A 21,931-nucleotide genomic window follows, 5' to 3' on the forward strand; every position below is an offset into this window, starting at 1 on the left:
ATGGTTTGTAAAAATCTCGCATCTTTCACCATATAAATAATGTCTCCAGATCTTTAGTGCAAACACCACAACTGCCAGTTCCAAATCGTGCGTAGGATAATTCTTCTTGTACTCCTTGAGTTGTCGAGAAGCATATGCAATGGCCTTTCCATATTGCATTAATATGCACCCAAGCCCTTTCCAAGAGGTATCACTGTAAATCACAAAACCACCTCCTCCTAAAGGAATTGTCAGCACTAGCGTGGTGATGAGCCATTGCTTAAATTCCTAAAAGCTTCTCTTACATTCATCAATCCATTCGAACTTAACATTATTTCTTGTCAACGTCGTTAGTGGGACTGACCTAAGAAACTCCTCATCTCGTGAATATTCTTTGGTCTCGCTTAATCTACTATGTCTTTATCTTACTTAGATCCACATAAATGCCATATTTGGATACCGCGTGTCCTAAGAATGCAACTTTCTCCAGTTAGAACTCACATTTCTTAAGTTTGGCATATAATTTCTTTTCTCTTAGAACTTGGAGTATTAGCCTCAAATGGTTCTCATATTCCTCTGGACTCTTTGAATAAATCAAGATATTATCAATAAAGACCATAACAAATTGATCTAGATATTCATAAAAGACCCTGTTCATAAGGTCCATAAATGCAATAGGGGCATTGGTCAATTCGAATGGCGTGACTAAGAATTCGTAATGGCTATATCTAGCTCTAAATGCAATTTTTGGAACATCCTTTGACTTGATTTTCAATTGATGGTACCCTGATCGAAGATCGATCTTAGAAAAGACTTGTGTTCTTTGGAGTTGATCAAACAAGTCATCTATGTGAAGTAGTGAGTACTTATTCTTAATCGTCACATTGTTTATCTCCCAATAATCAATACACATCCTCATCAACTCGTCTTTCTTTTTAATAAATAGAACTAGTGCTCCCTATTGTGACACACTGGGTCTAATGAAACCTTTATCCAACAACTCCTGTAATTGCTCTTTCAATTTTTTTAATTCTACTATTGTCATTCTATATGGAGTTTTAGAAATCGGTACCGTTCCTGGAAGTAGGTCAATAACTAATTCAATTTCGTGATCGGGGGATAACCCAGGTAAGTCATCAGGAAATACATCCGAGAATTCTCTTACTATTGGGATATCCTCAAGTTTTAATTCTTTCTTTGGTGCCTCTATTACATATGTTAGGTATTCCTGACATCCATCCAAAAATAACCTCAATGCTAGACAATATGGAGAGAGTTATAAATTATTTGGAGAATGAGAATTGTAAAAGGTTAGAAGACTATTGATATTATACACTAATCAAGTGAAATGTCAAGAAATGACATTCAATTTTGGCTTTTTTGGGATGAATGTGAAATTACAAATTTTGAGAATGTATTTTAAAACTATCATGATATTATCTTTAATGCTTTAGAGCAATAATTTAATTTAATTTAGCGTCCTGGTGATAGATGAACAGTTTTTTTAAATATATTTTTCATGGAAAAATTATTTCTCTCTGTTTTTAAAAATTAACTTGTGGTGTGGGTAATGCTCCTATTAAGGAAAGAGAAGTATGTGTCCTCCATCGACGTTTGTAAGCACAGTGCGCCTTCCGCCACTAGTTTTATTCCGCTTCCTGTGAAGTGCTCACCCACTGGGTTTCTCGAAACTCGAAAGCTCGAAGATTGGCGAAGCCCGCATGTTGAAAAGAAAACGTATGTCAGAGCTCTCCATGCCTGTGACCTCAGACAACGAGCAGATCTAGATCCCTCCGTGAGCTCTCAAGAATCGCAGCCTCTATCTTCGTCTCAGGTAGCTTTCCTACAACTTCTCGCATTTCTTTTCGTGAACCTCTTCGCTTTCGTCTCGTCTTTCTATGCCATCTTCTCTCCATTCATTAACGGTATCATTTTTTTCATATTGAGGATGTTGCCAAAACTTGATGCGGCTACCAGAATGCCCTTTCTTTTTGTGTGCTTGATTGAATTTTTAGTTTTTTGCAGTTCTCTTTCTCAATTCCATTTGGTTGGATTAGCGCTAATTACTGCTGCAACATATTGATTTGGTGATTGTTCGCCAAAATTTTCTTTGTATGTGGACCTTACTTCAAGCATTGTTCATTAGTTTGTGCAAGTTCCCATGTTCAATTAGTAGTTACCGGAAAGGGAAACGGCCAAAATGTTTTAGCGGAATGGCGAGGCTGGTATACACGGGGTTATGATTGCTGTTACTTTGTCATGGTCAGAAACAGATATTGGATTCTACCAGTTCTGGTTTCTTCTAAGCAATATTACTTCACTGAGCTGTGTGGTGGTTTTGCTAGTGATGTTTAGTAGGTTAGATTGGTTGTTGTTAGTTGACTCTGTGTTGGTTATTGTTAGTTGTTGCTAGTTACTCTGTTTCTTATAAAAGGAAGAGGATAGAGGAGTAAGGACGGTTGGTCCATTTCCATTTGCACTACTTGAACTTTGCATGGGAATAGCAGACGAGGTACTGTGTGAGAGATTGATGTTGTCATCAACCCCTTCGTCATCTATGGGACTGTTGTATTCCGTCTCCATTTGCACTACTTGAACTCTGCATGGGAGTAACAGATGAGGTATTGTAGATTAATGTTGTCATCAACCCCTTCATCATCTGTGGGGGTTTCAGGTTCTAGCTAGGCAGAGCAGGCACATAATCTACTTCATACATATAATCTAGAAGATCTAGGTTTAAAGCAGATGAAGATCCGGGATAAGAGTTGAGGGATGGGGATAGAGCACTCTCCACCATCAAATGGTTTATAGACTTTAGAACCAGTAGAAATGGATATGTCATCTTTTCCAAAGATGATCTAATTCAAGCAAAAGATCCTCCTGCAGGGGCAGCTTCTAAGGTGCCCTTGATTGTTTGAAGGCCATGGAAGGCTATGTTACCCTCTGCTCCGGTCTAGGTACTAGTTGACAAATCCTTAAGGTAGCTGTACTGGTGTGCTCTTTGTGCATCATCTAAATTATTTTAATTCTCTTTCATCTCTGGGGACACAATTGGTGCCCATGTGACTGCTTTAGAGATCAAGATGAGGGCATGATGAAGAATGGGCTGAAAGATTTTAATCATTGCCCTTTGGAAGATGGACGAGGCCACACAGAAGCGGTGAAATCACTTAAAAGGATGGCCATATGATTAATCATCCATTATGATGGCAAGTGTTGATCTTGGTGCTTCTTCTTGATGTTGACATAGAAAGCCTTGCAAGCCCATTGTGACTAGTATAATTCTCGATTGAATTTTTTGCTCTTTTTCTTCTTTTCCTCCATATTCATCTCACTCATACTTGATTATGTTTCACTGGAAATGGGACATTTAATGGCAAAAGGCACAAGATTCAAGGTTCTAAAGGCGTAATCAAGAAGCCTAAATCTAGCTTTCAGGAAATATTTCATCTGCAATTTGAAACCATAACAAAGTTTTATGAGTTCAAAAAATTTCAGGATGAAAGTATTAAATGAATTGAGGAATTGTTTGATGTGATAAGAGATGGATTCAGATAGGATGGTTTCCAATTTTTGTCAAAATAAATTAGTAATGGAGGGCAATGTTCAAATCAAGAAAAGGGATTGGTGCCCAATCCTAAAGAGCTCAAAGCAGGAGAGACTAAATTGGGAGGTTCTTTGAAGCCCATAGGTGGATTCTTATGTTTTTGAAGAAGAAAATCCAAGGTGATGTGTTAAAAAATGTCAAAAATATTGCCTAATCAATTACGTTCTTGAGAATGGAAAAGTAGGAATTGTTAGAAGGAAGATAAGATATTTGGTATCCAGGGTTCATGATAGATAAATCTCTATGTTCTTTGGATGAATTTATAGCACCAATTTTGTAAAAGGGTTGAGCAAACTGATTATGAAGACATGGTATTGGAATTCAATAAACTGCTATAAGCTGACACTGTTGTAAGTTATCAAGAAAGATTTGAAGAGCTGAAATCCTTGACGATCATTACAAATCCAAGTTTGTCAAAATATTATTTTGTATTAAGTTTATTGAGTGGATTTAAGGAGCAAATTAGGCACATGATATGTATGTGCGGTGAACATTTCTACATGAACTATTGACTAGCTATTGAAATTTCCCATGTACAAGAATCAACTTTAGAAGCTATGTCAAAAAAGGTTAATCTAACCGTAGAAACCTTGTTAATTCCTCATTTCCTGCTACTTCAAACCCATCTAAAAAAGTTTCAAATGTCAGGATTTCCATTTTCCTCAAATGCTCCACAGACTCAGCTGCATCCTCAACCATAGGTTGCATTAGAAACATAGAGGAGAACCAAATTCTATGATTATTCAAAGTTAAATCCTCTAATTCTATGGTCAATACAACTGAATCTCAGATTAAAAGGCAACTAGGATTGTATTTAATATGTGGGGATAAGCATGTACTCGGTCACATGTGCAAAAATCGACTGTTAAACAATTTTTCTGCTAATAAAATGAACATTTAGGAAAAACATTTTAGGAGAACCTGGAAAAGTTTGGAGCAGAGGAAATGGAAAGAAATTTGAGTTTTTTTGATTTGTGCTTTAGCTGGATGAGTGACTCAGAAATTTGAAAGTAGGAGGATTATTAAAAGAGGGCCTATTTCAATTTTTCTTGTCAGTGGCTGTACGCACAGTTTCTTAGACCCAACTTACCAAACTGAACCATCAACTCCACTCAAGGTGATTCTAGCTCATGGAAATACTATCCATTGTTGTGCTAAGTGCCAATTGGCCTGTTTGAACATGGAAACAATGGACATCATAATTGATATCATGATTCTTCAACTAGATAATGTGACGTGCAAGAATATCACGCATGCTAGTACATGCTGCTGAAATAAACAAATACACATGTGCAAATCAGGATTCAACCATGTTCGATTACAAAATTGATGTATATAAGAACTATGAGTTGATTTTTGTAACCTAGTCGATTTTCTTTAGTCTTTTCTAATTGCACAAGCGCTCAACCTTAAAGTGTATCTATATGGGGCAATGACAACCAAAGAAGTTCTCTTGAACGCACAGTCCACTCATAGTCCTGGAGGTGCTATGGGGTGCTGAACTAGCGCTAGCTCATGGCCATCTCATGTGGGCTTTATAATGACGAGAGAGAAAGAGAGAGACAGCAAATGGGTGGTCCCGCCCTTGGTCCTCATTGACCCTGATTCTCCTCAAGATTTCACATCTTCTCCTTATTTCTTACTTTATGCATCTCATGTGTGCTTTTTTTTTTTTTTTTGGATAAAGAAAAGCAAAATTATGAAAAGAGACAAAGAGTTTGCCACCTAAAGGAGCGAAAAAATCCTCAAAAAGAGGAAAAAACCAACAAAAGGAAAAACAAAGGAAAAAAAGTAAAATTTAATAAGAATACCCCATTTTAACCCTTTCATGGAATTAGCAGAAAACTGCAAATTTGCTAGTTCTTGTTGGCCTTTCTTCCCCTTTCTTTTTTACCACCATTCAACTGAACTTCTTTTCTTCTTGTGTTGGACAGCCAAAAGCTCATCTTGTGCATCTATTCTTGAGATTCTAAATCCTTCTCATTATCTCCTCTATAGGTGAGGGCAAAATCCTTGCCTCACGCACTGCCCTTTATGCATACTGTCTTCTTTAAAAATAGGAACACCCTCCGAGCTTTCAATCAGAGATGGTGGCAAAGAAAATATGTCCCCAAGTAAGTTGAATGAATCATAAGCATATTTATATTATGAACCTCGTCCATAAACCATTGTCACAAGCAAATGCATAGCACCAGGACTCCCATCATGCAACACATTGCCCATTTCTTTATTTCATGAGGACAACCACCACTCTTGCTAACCTTCTCATTTGAATTGAACTTTTGAACAGTCAGAGATTTGACAATATACAAATTCCTTTTAGCATTTCTTAAAGATTTTTGTCAACATCCCATCATAATTATGTTGTTTCTTTTAAAAAAATTCATTGCAGTGCCCATTATACTCTAATATGATGAGATTAGAGCTTTTACCCTTACCACTAGCCTTACCACTATCCTTGCATCATGGTCGCCTGCGTTTCTGGATACAACTTTGAAGCGTAAGCTAAATTGCCAAAATTACCTAGAGTGCCAATGCCTTTTACCAAATCCTGCCCATCCAGGCCCACTTGATAGAGGTGCACCCAACCTCTCCTCTAGCTGTGAATCAACCGTTGTACGAAGACATGATTGCCCGATTGCCTGCTTGCCTTTGAACTTTGTTTTTTAGCCTAATTTTTGTCATTAGAAACCTCATCACGAGAACGGGCCTCTCCACCATTATAGACCCCCAATCCCTTTCCTTAGCCCTCATTCAATTTCTCACCTATTGGTTGGGCTTGTTTTGGCTGTAATGAGTTGACTAAAGAATTGGGCTGCTCATCAATCTATCCTTCATTACTGAAAACCTGACCCAAGTGCAGAATAATGTTAATTATCCTTGGTCTAGCCTGCTCTAAGGCTGGTCCAACTCCCTTCGTTTGGGAATCCCCAATTTCGCCCAACACTATCATATACTAAGCTAGAGGCCCATGAATCTCAGGTCCATCTATAGGTTTTTTCATAGATGATTTGCTCGTAGATAAATCAACCTCAAAATGAGCGGTCACCATCACTTTTTTGCTTTGATCACATGAAGTGGTGGTTAACATTGATCATATTAGGGGTTTTCTCAACTTACTCGCCAAATGTCAGAACATCAAGCCATCAATGACCCTCTATATTAGACGTTGACTAGATTTCCAATTTTTGAATTTCCTTCCAATCCACAATTGATCTAAGATTGCTAGAAAGCACATATACTAATACAAGACACGATACCAACATGTTGATACGACAATTTCAAAAAAAAAAAAAAAAATGAGGATATGATGTGGCAAGCATATGTTAATTAATATAGATTATTTATTTAGGCATGCTTTTCCCTTTAGATGACAAATAATGTGGTAGTTTTAATTTAAAATGAAATATGAGCACCATTTATACAAAATTATCAATTACACATTTTATGAACTACACTTACACAATCATCAACTACATTTGTATTATAAAGTATTAGTCCAACGAAAAAAAAACTAAGGGCATAGCTAATGGCGGGCAATGGGCATGGCTCATCAAGATTTTTTTTCAAAAAACAAAACAAACATAAATTAAGGATGTTTAACTTGTGATGGCTAAAGAGAGAGGGAATTTTGAGGGCTGGGGGATCTAGCGGTGCTTTACAAGGCTGGCGCAATGGCACTAGGGCTCCAAAGTCCAACCACTCCATTGTCAAAGAACCTCGACTCTCAATTTCTCGACTTCTCCAAATTTTTGTTTTTGGGATCTTGTTAACAGAATTGAAGGGGGCAACAAAGCACATTGTTTGGTGCAAGAAGTGTGCTGTAGGTGTCCTTGCCATTTCAGGAAGTGTCTCAGCCATGTCCAAAAGTTAAAATAAATTAATTAATCTCTGACATGTGTCAAATACATGTCGGGGAGTGTTGGGCAGGTGTCAGTATCTGAAACGTGTCATACACTGACTCTTTATGCTTCCAGTAGTGTTTGTGTTTCCTAATTTGAGAATTATGAATTGAAACCTAACTTTTGCCATCTAAGCACTTCAAATAAAAAATAGAATAACACTTCCCATTTACCTGTAGACTTGCATCAAGAACCTACTCACCCAAGTGGGCTGAACCATTGCACAATAATGGGATCATAGTTGACCTACTCACAGGAGTAGGTTGAACCATCATGCAATGATGGATCATGGTTTTAAATAGCACACATTGCGTATTGGTTGCGAGTTTTATGGGAAGAAAAAGTTGCGAAATGTTACATGGCGGGAAGCGGTTGTTGGCCTGCAGTACCTATATTGTACAAGAAGCATATGATCTTCTCAAATATGATTTTCAATGTATTTTGAATCACTTTATTCTACCTATAAACACTCTTTAGTTGGAAAAATAAATTTTATATTAACTTCAGTGTAATGCTTGTAGAATATATATATATATATATATATATATATATATATATTTGATTTTCACTACTTTAGAGACCGAAATGTTTAGAAATACAATTAAAAATTTAAAATTTGAAATTAATTAATTAGGGACATGGCACAATTGGATTAAAATATATTAAAAATTTGAATTACAAAACATATATTTTGTTTAAGTATAGTAGTAAATTTCAAAGGTGAAAAATGATATGTATTAATTACTACTTACTAAATATATTATTATTTAAAAATTACAAAACACATATATTGTTTAAATATAATGGTAAAGTTTAAAGGTTAAAATTGATACTTGTCAATTACTACTTTCTAAATATATCAATTACTTAAAAGAGAGCAGAGCCCGTTTTCTTTAACATTATTGGAATCATGGATGTTGAGCCACATGAAGAGTTGAACCATCAAGACCCACACAACTACTCCAAGACTCAAGCCAAGACACACGGAGATGATGCATTGCCGCTGTTCAGTTGCAGGCTTGCAGCGATGAAGTGAAGATTATGAGACCCATGACCCATAAAGGATGGCCAATCAGTGGCCTTGCATGGAGTTAGAAACAGAGGTGAATAAAACATGGATAACTGTGGAGTATTCTACAAGCTTTTTCATGAAGCAATTTCTGGTGTACCTGGCCGGTTTGTGAGGCTACTGCAACAAGCCACGGGTCTATTCTCATCCTTGTATTACTGCCTTATAGAGGATTTCATGCTATGTTTGTAGAACCTAAGGATTTGCCACTTCCTAGAAGTCATGACCATAAGATAACATTAATTACTCAAGGTAAACCTGTTAAAAAAAAGAAAAAGAAAAAAATGAGATTGAAGATGTTAAAGAGATTTTAGACTCTAGAATAATAAGGCAGAGCAACAGCCCATTTGTCTCTCCCCTTATGTTAGTGAAGAAGAAGTAACTGCTGGATTGATTACCATCAAGGCATCAATAAGTGATAGCACAATTACTGTAACTTCTAGATGAGTTGCATGGTGCCGACTTATTTTCTAAGATTGATTTGTGGTCTGGCTGCCACTAATCAGAGTTAAAGAAGAGGATGTATGCAAAACTGCTTTTAGGACACACCAAAGCCTTTACGAGTTCAAAGCAATGCCATTTGGTTTGATCAACACACCTGCCTCAATCCGACCACTCATGAATGATATTTCTTTAACCTTCGGAAAATTGTGTTAATATTTTTCAATGACATATTGGTCTACGGCTTTACGTTGGAAAAACACTTATAGCACCTCAGGGCAGATTTTGTGGTATTGGGGGCAATTGTTCTTTTTGCCAAACCATCCAACTGTGCCTTTGGGGCAGCAGCATATTGAATATCTAGGTCATTTGATCCCTGCTAAAATTGAAAGCGTGATTTTTATTGGCGTAGACCATATACTGCGAAATCTCTGGAGGGTTCTGGCCTTAATTGGATATTCCAGAAGATTTAACAGGGGCTACGATTCCAACACAAAACCTTTTCACAAATCTCTTGAAGCAAGAAATTTTCATCAGACATCAACAGCAAATGTAGCCATGGAAGCTCTTAAATAGGCCACAACAACAGTACCTGTGCTGGCCCTTCCCCGTTTGCAGTGTCTTTTATGGTGGAGACTGATGCCTGTAGTAAATGTAGTCTTTGAAGCTCTTAGAAAGGCCATGACAACAGTACCGGTACTGGGCCTTCCCATTTTCAGTGTCTTTTGTAGGCTGATGCCTGTAGTAAAGGGGTTGGGACACTTTCATTACAGCAGCGCATGCCTTTGCTTATCTCCATTTTAAACTTTTGTTTCTGTTACAAAGTGGAGACTTTGCTTTCTTGGCCATCAGCTTATCATTTGAACAGATCGGCGAAGTTTAAAGTACTTTGGAGCAGAAAGCTGCCATAGAGCAGAAATGGTTAACAAAACTTCTGGGCTACAACTACACCATGGAGTGCAAAAAAGGTTGTGATAATAGGGTAGCACATGTTTTGTCTAGGACTGAGGAGGAAAGGAAGGCTCCTGTTCTGCCATATTGTTCTTAATACAGTCAATGTGGGTCGCTGAGATCTTTTATGGATAATAGAAATGTACAAGAACTCGTTATTTCATTGTTGATTGATTCTATTTCAGTTATTCCTTGACATATCAACATGGTTTCTTAAGGCACGAGGGCGGACTTTATATTGGGGGTTCATGGAGATTTAAGGAGTAAGTTACTTTCTGAAATTCATTCTCTTTCTATGGGAGGATATTTAGGGATTCAAGCAATTTATAAACAAGGTTCAAGTTTATTTTATTGGCCTAATGTAAAATTTGATGTCCATTCTTTTGTTTTGACTAGTGACATTTTTTAATGCTTATTTAGTCATTTAGCATTATTATTATTATGTGGTAAGAGTTATGACTGTGAGTTAGTAAGGGTGTTATGATCATTGGCATTGTACTTGACATATATTATAAGTAGAGGGAGAGACCTATCATTGAAGTTAGGTCTTCCATTTTACCCTTTTATTCAACATGGTATCAAAGCAAGATTTGACCCAAACACTAATTGCATGACCACTACTAAATCAAACCCTAAACATCATATTACCATGCAACCTGCTTGCTGTAGAAGGGTTATCAGCGTCACCAAAGTCCAGGAGCAGGTGCAGCAGTTGCTGGAAAAAAATTGCAGTCACTGGAAAAATCCTGGATGCTGCTGTCCTCTTCAACACCTCAAGGAATACCTCATATTTTGCCAAACTAATCACATAGCAAGCCGCAGAACCTGCTGATCTTCAAGCCCTCAAAATTTCACAGCCAGAGGAGCCGCCGCGCACTGGCTGAAAGCCAGTAGTGCTGACCCCATGTGCCAGCATGTGAGACACATATGAGCAGCCACTTTGCTGTGATTTCCTCCCAATCTTGAATCCTTCCTTACACCATAATACCAAATTGTTTGTCATCTTTTTCGTCCAAAGGTAGCACCTTTTTAGTTGCGTATGTGTGGCTTTCCGGGAATGATTGCTTGCTAGTGCCTGAAGCTGTTGGTCAATAATTATAGACTTCATAGAGGCCTGAAACAGTGGTATATCTGTGTTCTTGATTTGTTTTTATCTTTATTTCTTGTTCATTGTGTGCTGGTGGTTTGCTCCAGTTGTCGAATGTTTTGTTGGGACGGCATTGATAAATTCCAGGAGGAAGTTGTTCGCTGTGTACTTCAGATTTTCTACTATATAGAGGCTGATTGGTACTGTTAGATCTGTGTGTTGGTTTCTTGGGCTGTGTCTAAGTCTCTTGGAGCAGTGGCTGCATTTCTATATTGATTTTGTAGGGTTGTGGCAGTGCTATGTCCAGTTGTTGGTGATTCGTTGTTGGTTGAATCAGCGGTTGACTCGTTTGTGTTTGGTTTGGTTGGTTTGGAAGTTTATTTTTGCTTGTTTTGGTTGGTCCAGAAGTTCACTCTTGGAATTCCAAGAGCATTTGTTTGCTGCTGTATTGAGGTTGTATGTGTAAATTAGGATGGCGCCCTCAAATTCCAAAAGTATGTTTCCATTGTCATGCATTTGTTTTAGTGAACAACGTACTATAACTATCTCGGGAGGAAAATTATTCATGGTTCCTTTAATATATTAAACATCCCAACAGACATATCATCACGTTGCATCTTATGCTCAGAAGGATAATCCTAGAGTTTGTATGTCATTTGGTATCTCTCCCACTAGGCCTTACTCCTTGGATTATCGACTCTGTTATTACTAGTCAAGTGTCAGGTGTAGTCAACTTCTTTTTTGCCCTCTAGTATCCTAAAAAATCTACCTCAAGTTACCCTTGCTAATAGGTTGACAATTACAGTTAAAGGGATAGGAACAATAAATCCTACTCCTTCCATTTCTCTTTCTTCTGTTTTATACATTCCTAAGCCCCCCTTTCAATCTCATGTTAGTTAATAAGCTTACAAAGGCACTAAATTGTTTTGTAACCTTCTTTCCTAATTCTATGATTATTCAAGATTTGAAGACGAGGAAGACAACTGGCACTGTATGTGAGGCTCGTGGACTTTACTACTTTGAGTCACTCTCTCGTCTCTTATTTCCTGCATAGCTGCTGCTACACCGCTTCAAATCCATTGTAGCCTTGGTCATCTGTCCTTGGACAAATTAAAATAACTAGTTCCTACCTTGATTTTTGTGTTTAGTCTTGAGTGTGAACCTTGTCAGTTGGCAAAACATCATCGAGTTCCCTTTGCTTCCTGAGTCAACAAACGGGTAGATAGTCCTTTCATGCTCATCCATTATGATGTTTGGGGTCCGAGTTTTGTCATGTTGAAATAGGGGTTTCGGTACTTTGTTACATTTGTTGATGACTACTCCAGGATGACTTGGTTGTTGTGTTTAATGAAAAATCATTATGAGTTGTTTAATATCTTTTGTGCTTTTTGTTCTCAAACAAAGACTCAGTTTGATATGCCAATCAAGATATTTCATAGTGATACTGCGAGGGAGTACTTTCGTATCCAATTCAATGCCGATATGACTAATTCTGGTATGATCCATTAGTCATTTTGTGCCCACACTCCACAACAAAATGAAGTTGCAAAATGGAAAAACAAACATATTCTTGAAGTCACTTGTACCCTATTGTATCAGAATGTCCCCAACGTTTTTTGGAGTGATATTGTGCTCCCTGCTTGCTCTCTTATTAGTAATATGCCTTCCTCTGTCCTTGGTGGTAAAATCCCATATTCATTTATCTTCTCGAAGGCCCCTTTGTCCATTAGTTAACTCCAAGAACAGATAAGTTGGATCCTTGTGCTATCAAATGTATTTTTCTAGGGTATTCTTATACTTAAAAGGGATATTGATGATATAGCCCTACTTTATATCGATTCTTTGTCTGTGTTGATGTCACCTTTTTTGAGTCTACACGATACTACTTTGATTCCTTAAGTTCTGTTGACCTTAGTGAGTTCCTTCCTCTGCTCTATCTTCCAAATCCTAACCTAATATTTGTGCCCAATCCTCCAACATCTTCATCCAGTTTGAGTCCTTCTAATCCCTTGGATCATCCCAACTTGAAGGTATATGCACAAAGATTCAAGGAAGGAGAGCCTCCTCTAGCTCCCACTTCTATGCCTTCAGTTTCCTTCTTAGATGATCTTATTTCCCGAGGTGTTGATCTGCTCATTGCTATTTGAAAAGGTAATCATATTAGTACCCAATATCCAATATCTAATTTTGTTTGTTATGATTTCTTGTCACCCTCATATTACTGGTTTGTTACTTTGTCTTCTGTTGCTCTTCCAAAATCTATTTCTGAAGCCCCGTCCCATAGTGGGTGGAGGAATGCAATGATAGAAGAGATGCATGCTCTACAGGATAATGATACTTAGGACTTGGCATGTCTTCCTCTTGATAAGTATGTGGTTGATTGTCGTTGGGTGTACACTATGAAGGTTAATTCAGATGGTTCCTTGGCTTGATTGAAGGCCCGCATTGTTGCTAAAGGATATACTCAGGTATATGGTCTGGACTATGTAGACACATTATCCCTTGTAGCCAAACTCGCCTTAGTACGTTTGTTCATCTCCTTAGCCACCACCTATCACTGGCCTTTACACTTGTTAGACGTAAAGAATGCTTTCCTACATGGTGATCTTTAGGAGGAGCTCTATATGGAGCAACTACTTGGGTTTGTTGCTCAAGGGGGAGTTAGGCTTAGTGTGTCGGCTCAAGAGGTCACTATATTTAATCTAGTAGTGGAGAGAAGATTAAACTTGATTATCAAGAGATTAATTACAAAAATAGATTAAGATATCTTGGATCTATTATGGATGCGGAAGGGGAAATTGAAGATGTAGTACATGCAAGGTCTTAAATTTTGATTTCGAAACAAATTTCAAAGCTCCAAAAGTACGGGAATTCCGAAGAAAATTTTGATTTTGATGTCAATTTCGATTTCAATTTGAAAAAATAATTGAAATCAATAGTGAAACATGGAATTCTTTTATGAAGCTTTTGAAATGATTAAGAGACATTATAATGTAAGTTTTAGGACTAATACATTACAAGTAAATACATCTATGCTGTGTATAAGGTGGGGAAGTTGTAATATAATATGTGCAACTGCGTCAAAAATATTTGTAAGATAATGTACATTAAACATATTCAGTGAATCAGTTAATACAAATGAAATTCGTAAATCCTTTAAATATTATTTATTATACAAATAATGATAATTTAGAAATGAATGGTTAAATAAATTGTTGTTGTAAGTTTATTTTTTCATATAATTTCAAAAAGCACTTGTAATAATCATTTGTTTCGATAAAAATAAATAAAATAAATTAAAAGAGAAATTTCATTTCACTCCTAAATCCCTCATTTGAATTTCGAGGAAATTTCATTGCATAGTTCAAATTTTGAAAAGTTTCTCTAAAATTTCAAGATTTCCATAAATTTCGGATGATTTGTTGACATTTCGACAAAAATTATGCAAGACAGAAATTGACTACCATTTTCGGATGATTTGTTGACATTTCGACAAAAATTATGCAAGACAGAAATTGACTACCATTTTGATTTCGAGGGTGATGAAAATCGGAAATTTCGATGGAAAGTTTGACAATTTCGTGGAAATTTAAGATCATGAGTACATGGAATTAAAATAGGTTGGGTAAAACGGAGGAGTGTGTTAGGTGTGTTGTATGATCGTAGAATATGATTAAAATTAAAAGGAAAGTTTTATTAGACGGCTATAAGGCTGACTATGCTTTATGGTTTAAAATGTTGGACAACTAAGAAACAACATGTACCAAGATTAGAAGTTGCTAAAATGTGAATGTTAAGGTGGATGAGTGGTGTAACATTAAAAGATAAAGTAAGAAACAAGCATACACATAGAAATTTAGGCCTAGCACTGGTTGAAGACAAGATTAGGGAGGGGCGGCCTAGATGGTTTGGGCATTTGAAATGCAAGCCTAGTAGAGCACTTGTGAGAAGGAGTGAGTTAGTGAAGAAGGATTCAATAGCCCTTAATCTAATAGAGGAAAACACTTTTGATCGGGTGAATTGACAAAAAAGGATTCATGTAGCCGACCCCTCCCAGTGAGACTTAAGGCTTCTTGGTGTTGTTGTTGTTGTACTCCATCTGAAAGGATTCTTCTTATAGCGTGTGTGGATGATCAAGGTATTCAAAGAATAAAGCATTTCTTGCAGACTAAGTTTTAGACAAAGGACTTGAGGCCATTGAAGTACTTCTTGGGTGTAGAAGTATTAAGATCTAAAACAAGAACTGCTTTGTCATAGAGGAAGTACGTTCTTGATCTTTTAGATGAGACAGGGCTGTTAGGATCCAAACCTGTTGATAAATCCATGGATCCTAATAGTAAGTTAATGCTAGATATGGGTGATTTGTTGCCTAACCTAAAACGGTACCAGACTTTTGTTGGAAAGTTGAATTATCTTATAGTCACTCGACTAGATATGTCTTTTGCAACAAGTGCTGCGAGTCTATTTCTCGATTCCCTGAGAATAAGTCACTAGGATGCAGTAATTCACATTTTGAGATATCTAAAAGGGCACTAGGGGGAGGTCTATTATATCAGGATCGGGAACACACTCATATTTAGGGATATAAAATGCAGATTGGGCTAGGTTTCCTTTTGACTGAAGATCCACAATTGGGTACTGTATCTTTGTCGGTGGTAATTTGGTGTCTTGGAAGAGTAAGAAACAAATTGTGGTGGCCAAGTCAAGTGTTGAGTTAGAATATAGGGTTATGACGCACACTACATTTGAACTTGTTTGGTTGAAGAACATGTTGAAAGAACTAGGTTTTCCACATTCTTAGCCTATGGAGTTGACGTGTGGTGATCGAGCTGTTATTCGTATTGCCTCCAACCCACTCTTTCATGAGCAGAAAAAGGACATTGAAGCTGATTGCCACTTTATTCGAGAGAAACTTGTATAGAACCTCATTGCAACCACTCATGTGAAGTCTGAGTTTTAGCTTGCTGATTTGTTCATTGAAGCCTTGGGAGGTGCTCGTGTGAAATTCATTTGTAACAATCTAGGAGCATATGATATATATGCTTCAGCTTGAGGGGGAGTGTTATTGATTATTTAGTCATTTAGCATTATTATCATGTGTTAGTTATGTTAATTAGTGTGAGTTAGTAAGGGTATTATGGTCATTGGAATTGTGCTTGACATATATTATAAATAGAGGGAGAGACCTATTATTGAAGTTAGGTCTTCTATTTTACCCAATTATTCAACAACATTTATTGGCAGAAATAAAATAGGAGTGTGAAATTGTAGACTACCCTGGTGATGCAGGAGCATGGAGGAATTTATTTCTATTTTCATCTTTTGATTTAGGTTAATTTATTTAGGTAATTTCCTTCAGATTCTTGGATATTCTCTTAAGATTTTTAGGGTATTATTATTTATGATATTATTATTTTTGTGTATTTAAGTTTTCTTAGTTAATTTCCTTATCTTCTAAGCGATGTAAGGTATAAGCAAGCTGCTATTAGTGCTAACCAGATTGGAATTGAGAATTAAAGTTGTTGGGTGTTGGTCCTATGTCAAGTGGTATCAGAGCAGGCTTTGATCTGACATGGCTGTCAGTGTTATTTGACACAGGGTTTTTGATTTTAAAATTGCCATCCGCCACTGCTGCTTCCACTACTGCCCTATCTCCACTCAATCCACATTCATGACAACACGAATCACCCAAAAGAGAAAAAAATAGTGCAAATATGAGTTCTGCAATCCATAAGCAACCCAACATCCCTAGCCTGTATTCTCCAGGCCAAAAGCCCACTGCTTAGAGTCCTATGGGCGTTGGCAGCCATACCTTCCAAATTGACACAGAAAAGAGGCTTCATCCTCATTTTAATTTAATCTCCGAATCCCAACTGAATCCTACTTCAGCCCCAAATTCGATCATTTTATCCAATTGAAGCGGAGTCCATTTTCACTAGAGCCTCCATTTGTCAACTAGGTGTGGTGGCTGTCATCCTGACTTTGCAGCATACAAAATTGCAGCATATCCGGAGTTCATTGACTGTTGAACCACTGCAGGGTCTTAGAAGTCTGTTCCCCACCATTGGTTGCTCCCTTTTATTCTGGCATTGTGCTACTACCAGGTCTGCAAGGGCTTGATGACGAAGGGAGGTCCAGATTTTCTGTGGCTTATAATGACATCTCCCATCACCAGATGTGCATGGGCTTGAAATGAAGTGGTGTTGGAGCAACCTACCTTGGTCGAAGAAGCTGGCCCTAGTTCTGACCACAGGAGGCTGTAAATTCTAACTCATTCACTTTGGTTACCAGAACTGGTTCATTCAAACTGGGCCAGTCTGAATTGGTTCACTTTTTCTGGGCAGACTGGTTCACTTATGCTGGTGTGAACTGGTTCAATCAAGCCAGACCAATCCAAAGGGACCAGACAGGAGAAAAACAAAAGAAAAGGTGACAAAGGACCAATTTGATTCGGTTGCTCACAAGGTGACTCAAATGTATGAGTGGAAAGCAAAATCAGGAATATTGACCACTCAGGTAGCTTCTTTCAATTCTCAAGTTGTTATTTTCAATAATCAGATTGTCTCTAAATTTGAGTAGATGTTCGATGCTATTGAGTCCGCAATTTCTACTCTCTTGTCCTTTATTGATCCAACTCTAAATAAAAAGGATAGCAGTTTGAATGTTGTTTGTGCCCATAGTACTTTGCTTTCTGGTGCAAGCTCCTAGCAAGACGGGTTATGGAATCAGGTTTGCTTTGCTTCTCATCGGAAAAGTAACCCAAGCTACTTTTTGAATGGTTCCCAAGTTGAAAGCAGATTCACTGAATATAGCTATTTTATACTCCTGTTTGAATGCTCATCCATATTCTGTTAAAACAGTGGCAGCTGCTTTCCTAGATTACAGCTGCAGGCCTCATGGACATCCAAATTCCATTATTTCGTATAGGGATGAGATGTTTTTCAGTGTTTTCTTGCTGGAGTTGTTAAGGTTCTTTGGTGCTCACCGTCATATGAGTACTGCATATCGCGCTGAATCCTATGGCCAAATAGAGATGATAAATTGGTGCATTGAAAATTTCTTATGGTGTATGTGTGGTGAGAACCCAAGAATCTAGTGCAGTTGGTTTCTCTTGCCGAATAGTTGTATAACAGCAATTTTTGTACTTCATTGAAAATCACTCCTTTTCGAAGCCTTATATGGTTATTCACATTTACAGCTGGTTCTTGAACCCTATCTCCCTGTTTCTACTGCAACCTTAGATGATTTTATTTTGCAAAGACACTGAATGATTTGAAGAAGCACAATTTACAGCTTGCTCAAAATTACAGATGAAGCAATTTGTAGAAAAGAATTCAAATGAATGAGAATTTAATGTGGGAGAAATCTATTGTCAATTGTTTGTCGCAATAAGTAAGAATCTGAAGCTCATTGCCTGGTATTTTGGACCTTATAAGATTCCCAAGTGCATTGGATCTGTTGCTTATTGTTTTCAATTTCCACCAGGGTCCTTAGTTCATCCAATTTTCAATGTTTCTTTGTTGAAATGAGAAGTGGATACTTGCATGTTCTTCATGTCTCCCCATCATTGATCCCAGCAGTCAATTTCATGCAAAGGTGCATAATACACTGTCTCTCTCAAAGTCCTTGTTCAATGGTTTAATTCATTAGTGGAAGAGACTGCGTGGGAAGATTGATGCTTCTCTCGTCAGGGATTCAATTCTACCTGTTCTGTTTCATTTGAAATAGTATTGTTCTGCTGAGCTGTGTAAGGTTTTTGTTAGTAACAGTTAGATTTGTTATTGTTAGTTGTTGATAGTTACTCTAGGTTGGTTATTGTTTGTTGTTGGTAATTACTCTGCTCTTATAAACAGAAGAGGATAGTAATAAGAACCACAATGTATCAGTTATAATTGATCCTGTTTCCCTGGGGTTGGGACATGACATGCTTTTCATTGAGAAGATCTTGAATTTAGCTTTCCCCCCCTTAAAATTTACAAGATAATAGAACCTAGAAGTTGTTATCATTTATTTTTAATTCCATTTTCTTTAATTTCAAGTTAGTGGGCGTGATATGTGATGAATATGGAAGAATGTATGCTTATGGTAATATTAAGTGAAAAGTAAGATGTAGTCCCAAGAGGGGTTGAGGGGGTTTGAATTGGTTTTTTAAAAAAATTTATTTGAACTCTTTTTATAAATTCCTAACTTATTGTAAGTTTAGTAATCACACAAGGATGATTTGAATTACAATATCAGCTAGGAATCAATATTCACTTTTAAAACTTTATGAATGAGTATATTGATCTTGCAGCAATTTTAACTTAATACACAAATAATAAGCCAATCTCAATTCACAAGTTAGTCAATTAAATGAAGTATGAATTTCAATTACAATATCAGCTGAAAACCAAATTTACTTTTAAATCTTAATTAGAAAGTATATTAACTTGACCTTGTAGCAATTTAAATCCACACCCAATCAATGAATCAATCAATAAGCCAACACAATCCACAAGTTATTTAAATAATATATGAATTGCAGCAGCGCTTGGGTGATAACGGAATTATATGGTTAACTAATTTATTTAATACAATTGTAAAAACTAAGAAAATGTCAGATGAATGGAGGAAAAACACTTTAATACCTATATACAAAAATAAAGGAGATATTCAAAATTGTAATAACTATCGTGGAATTAAACTTACGAGTCATATGATGAAACTATGAGAAAGAGTAGTTGAACAAAAATTAAGGTTAAAAACGAAGATCTCAAAAAATCAATTTGGTTTTATGCCTGGGAGATCTACCACAAAAATTATTTATCTTTTAAGAAGATTAATGGAAAAGTTTAGGGAAAAGAAGAGGGACTTGTATATGATATTTATTGACCTTGAGAAAGCATATGATAGAATACCTAGGGAAGTTCTATGGTGGGTTTTAGAAAAAAAGGGTGTATGTTGTAGGTATACCGATGTCATTAAGGATATGTACGATGGAGTAATGACTAGTGTAAGGACAATAGATGGAGAAACTAGAGAATTTCCAATTACCATAGGTGTACATCAAGGATTTGCTTTGAGTCCTTATCTTTTTGCTTTAGTGATGTACCAATTGACTAAAAGTATTCAAAAGGAGGTTCCATGGTATATGTTGTTTGCAGATGATATTGTATTAATTGACGAAACTAGGAACGGAGTAGGGCTGAGTTAGAATTATGGAGAGAAGTTTTGGAATCTAGAGGCTTTAGGATAAGTAGAAATAAAACAGAATATATGAAATGTAATTTTAGTAAGGATAGGAGGAATATTGGAGACAAAGTTAAACTTGATGATGAAGAAATAAATAGCACTTGTAGATTTCGATACCTTGGATCTATTATGCAAGTTGAAGGAGAAATTGAAGATGATGTAATGCATAGAGTTAAAGTAGGTTGGGTAAAATAGAGAAGTGCTTCAAGTATGCTATGTAATCGTAGAATACCCTTGAAAGGGAAGTTTTATAGGACAGCTATAAGACCAGCTATGCTATATGGATCGGAATGTGGCCGACAAAGAAACATAATATCCAAAAAGTAAAAGTTGCCGAGATGAGAATGCTTAGATGGATGAGTGGTATAACATTGAAAGATAAATTAAGGAATGAACATATTTGTGGTAAGTTAGGTGTAGCTCCTATAGAAGATAAGATAAGGGAGGGACGACTCAGATGGTATGAATACTTGCAACGTAGGTCTTATAGTGCACCTGTGAGGAAGAGTGACTTAGTTACTGTGGGGGGCAGTAGAAGGGGTAGAGGTAGACCTAAAATAATTTGGGAGGAGATAGTGAGGAAGGATTTAATATCCTTGAATCTATCTAAAGAAATGGTCCATGATTGCATAAATTGGAGGAAAATGATTCATGTATCCGACCTCACTTAGTGGGACTAAGGCTTGGTTTTGTTGTTGTTTTTGTTATGAATTGCAGCAGTGCTTTCAAGATTCAAACTTTGTTATCAATTAGGTTTCTTGATCAATGTTCTTCCTTTAATCAAGGTTTCCAGAAATGATTAATCAACTTACTTATTTTAAGGTTTCCGCAAAAGATCAATCAATGTACTCCCTTTATTTAAAAGTTTTCCTCAATCTCAATATCAATTTAATTTCTAGCACTTAAATAAACATCCACGCAATTTATATATGCAAAAAAATGAAAGAGTAGGGAAGAGAGTGAGACCGAGTTTTTTACGAGGTTCAGCTATACCCACCTACATCCTTGCCTTAGGCAACACACCTAAGGATTCCACTATGCCACTCCTTTACGAGTAAGAGTAACCTTACAACACTCTTTCAATATGTTGGAGCCCTCTTCTCCAAGCGATACCTAACGCTCAGTACAATGATTCAATAGCCCTGAACCGTCAAGAAAACAAGAAAATAAGAAAGAAATTCTTGCGTACAAGAATTACTCTAAAAAAGAGCAGATTAGTACAAGTTATAGCACAACTAAGAATACTTCAATTTAAATATCAATGAAGAATAGAATTGAAGCTCAAAGATTATATCATCGGGATCTTTCTTTGGGTTGATCAAACTCTAAGTTTTATGCTCAAAGATCGGTGAAAAATAGCCCAGCAAATCTCAGTAAAACTCCAGCAAGTACGTGAGCAAGAGAGCTTTTGGAAGAGTATGAAAGTTGTATGCTTGATTGTTGTTATGAATTCTTGGTAAGATTTGATTTGTGAAATCATGTATTTATAGGCTTAAAAAGTCATATTTTCGTGTTGCCCAAGTTACTTGGAGTGTTTCCCAAGTTTTTACAAAGTTTGGGGCACAAGCAACTTAATTTGGAAACATTTAAAAGCTGTTTTAAAATAGCCGTTACAAAGTTCAGGTGCCTGACCTCATCGAGGTCAGTCGCCTAGACTTTAAATA

The 21,931-nt window shown here is 36.8% G+C and overlaps 1 protein-coding gene across 1 annotated transcript in view; it reads left to right on the top strand.

Annotated features, from left to right (window-relative positions):
* The first annotated feature begins 1,513 nt into the window (after nt 1-1,513).
* LOC131164041 (probable pectin methylesterase CGR2) overlaps nt 1,514-21,931 on the top strand; it is a 56,673-nt gene continuing 36,255 nt past the window's right edge. The window contains exon 1 of the mRNA XM_058120960.1: nt 1,514-1,813. Coding sequence (XP_057976943.1) covers nt 1,550-1,813 — 264 coding nt within the window. The 5' untranslated portion in view covers nt 1,514-1,549. The remainder of the gene's footprint in view (nt 1,814-21,931) is intronic.

This window comes from Malania oleifera, chromosome 9 (genome assembly GCF_029873635.1).
Source record: "Malania oleifera isolate guangnan ecotype guangnan chromosome 9, ASM2987363v1, whole genome shotgun sequence".
NCBI classification, from domain to species: Eukaryota; Viridiplantae; Streptophyta; class Magnoliopsida; order Santalales; family Ximeniaceae; genus Malania; species Malania oleifera.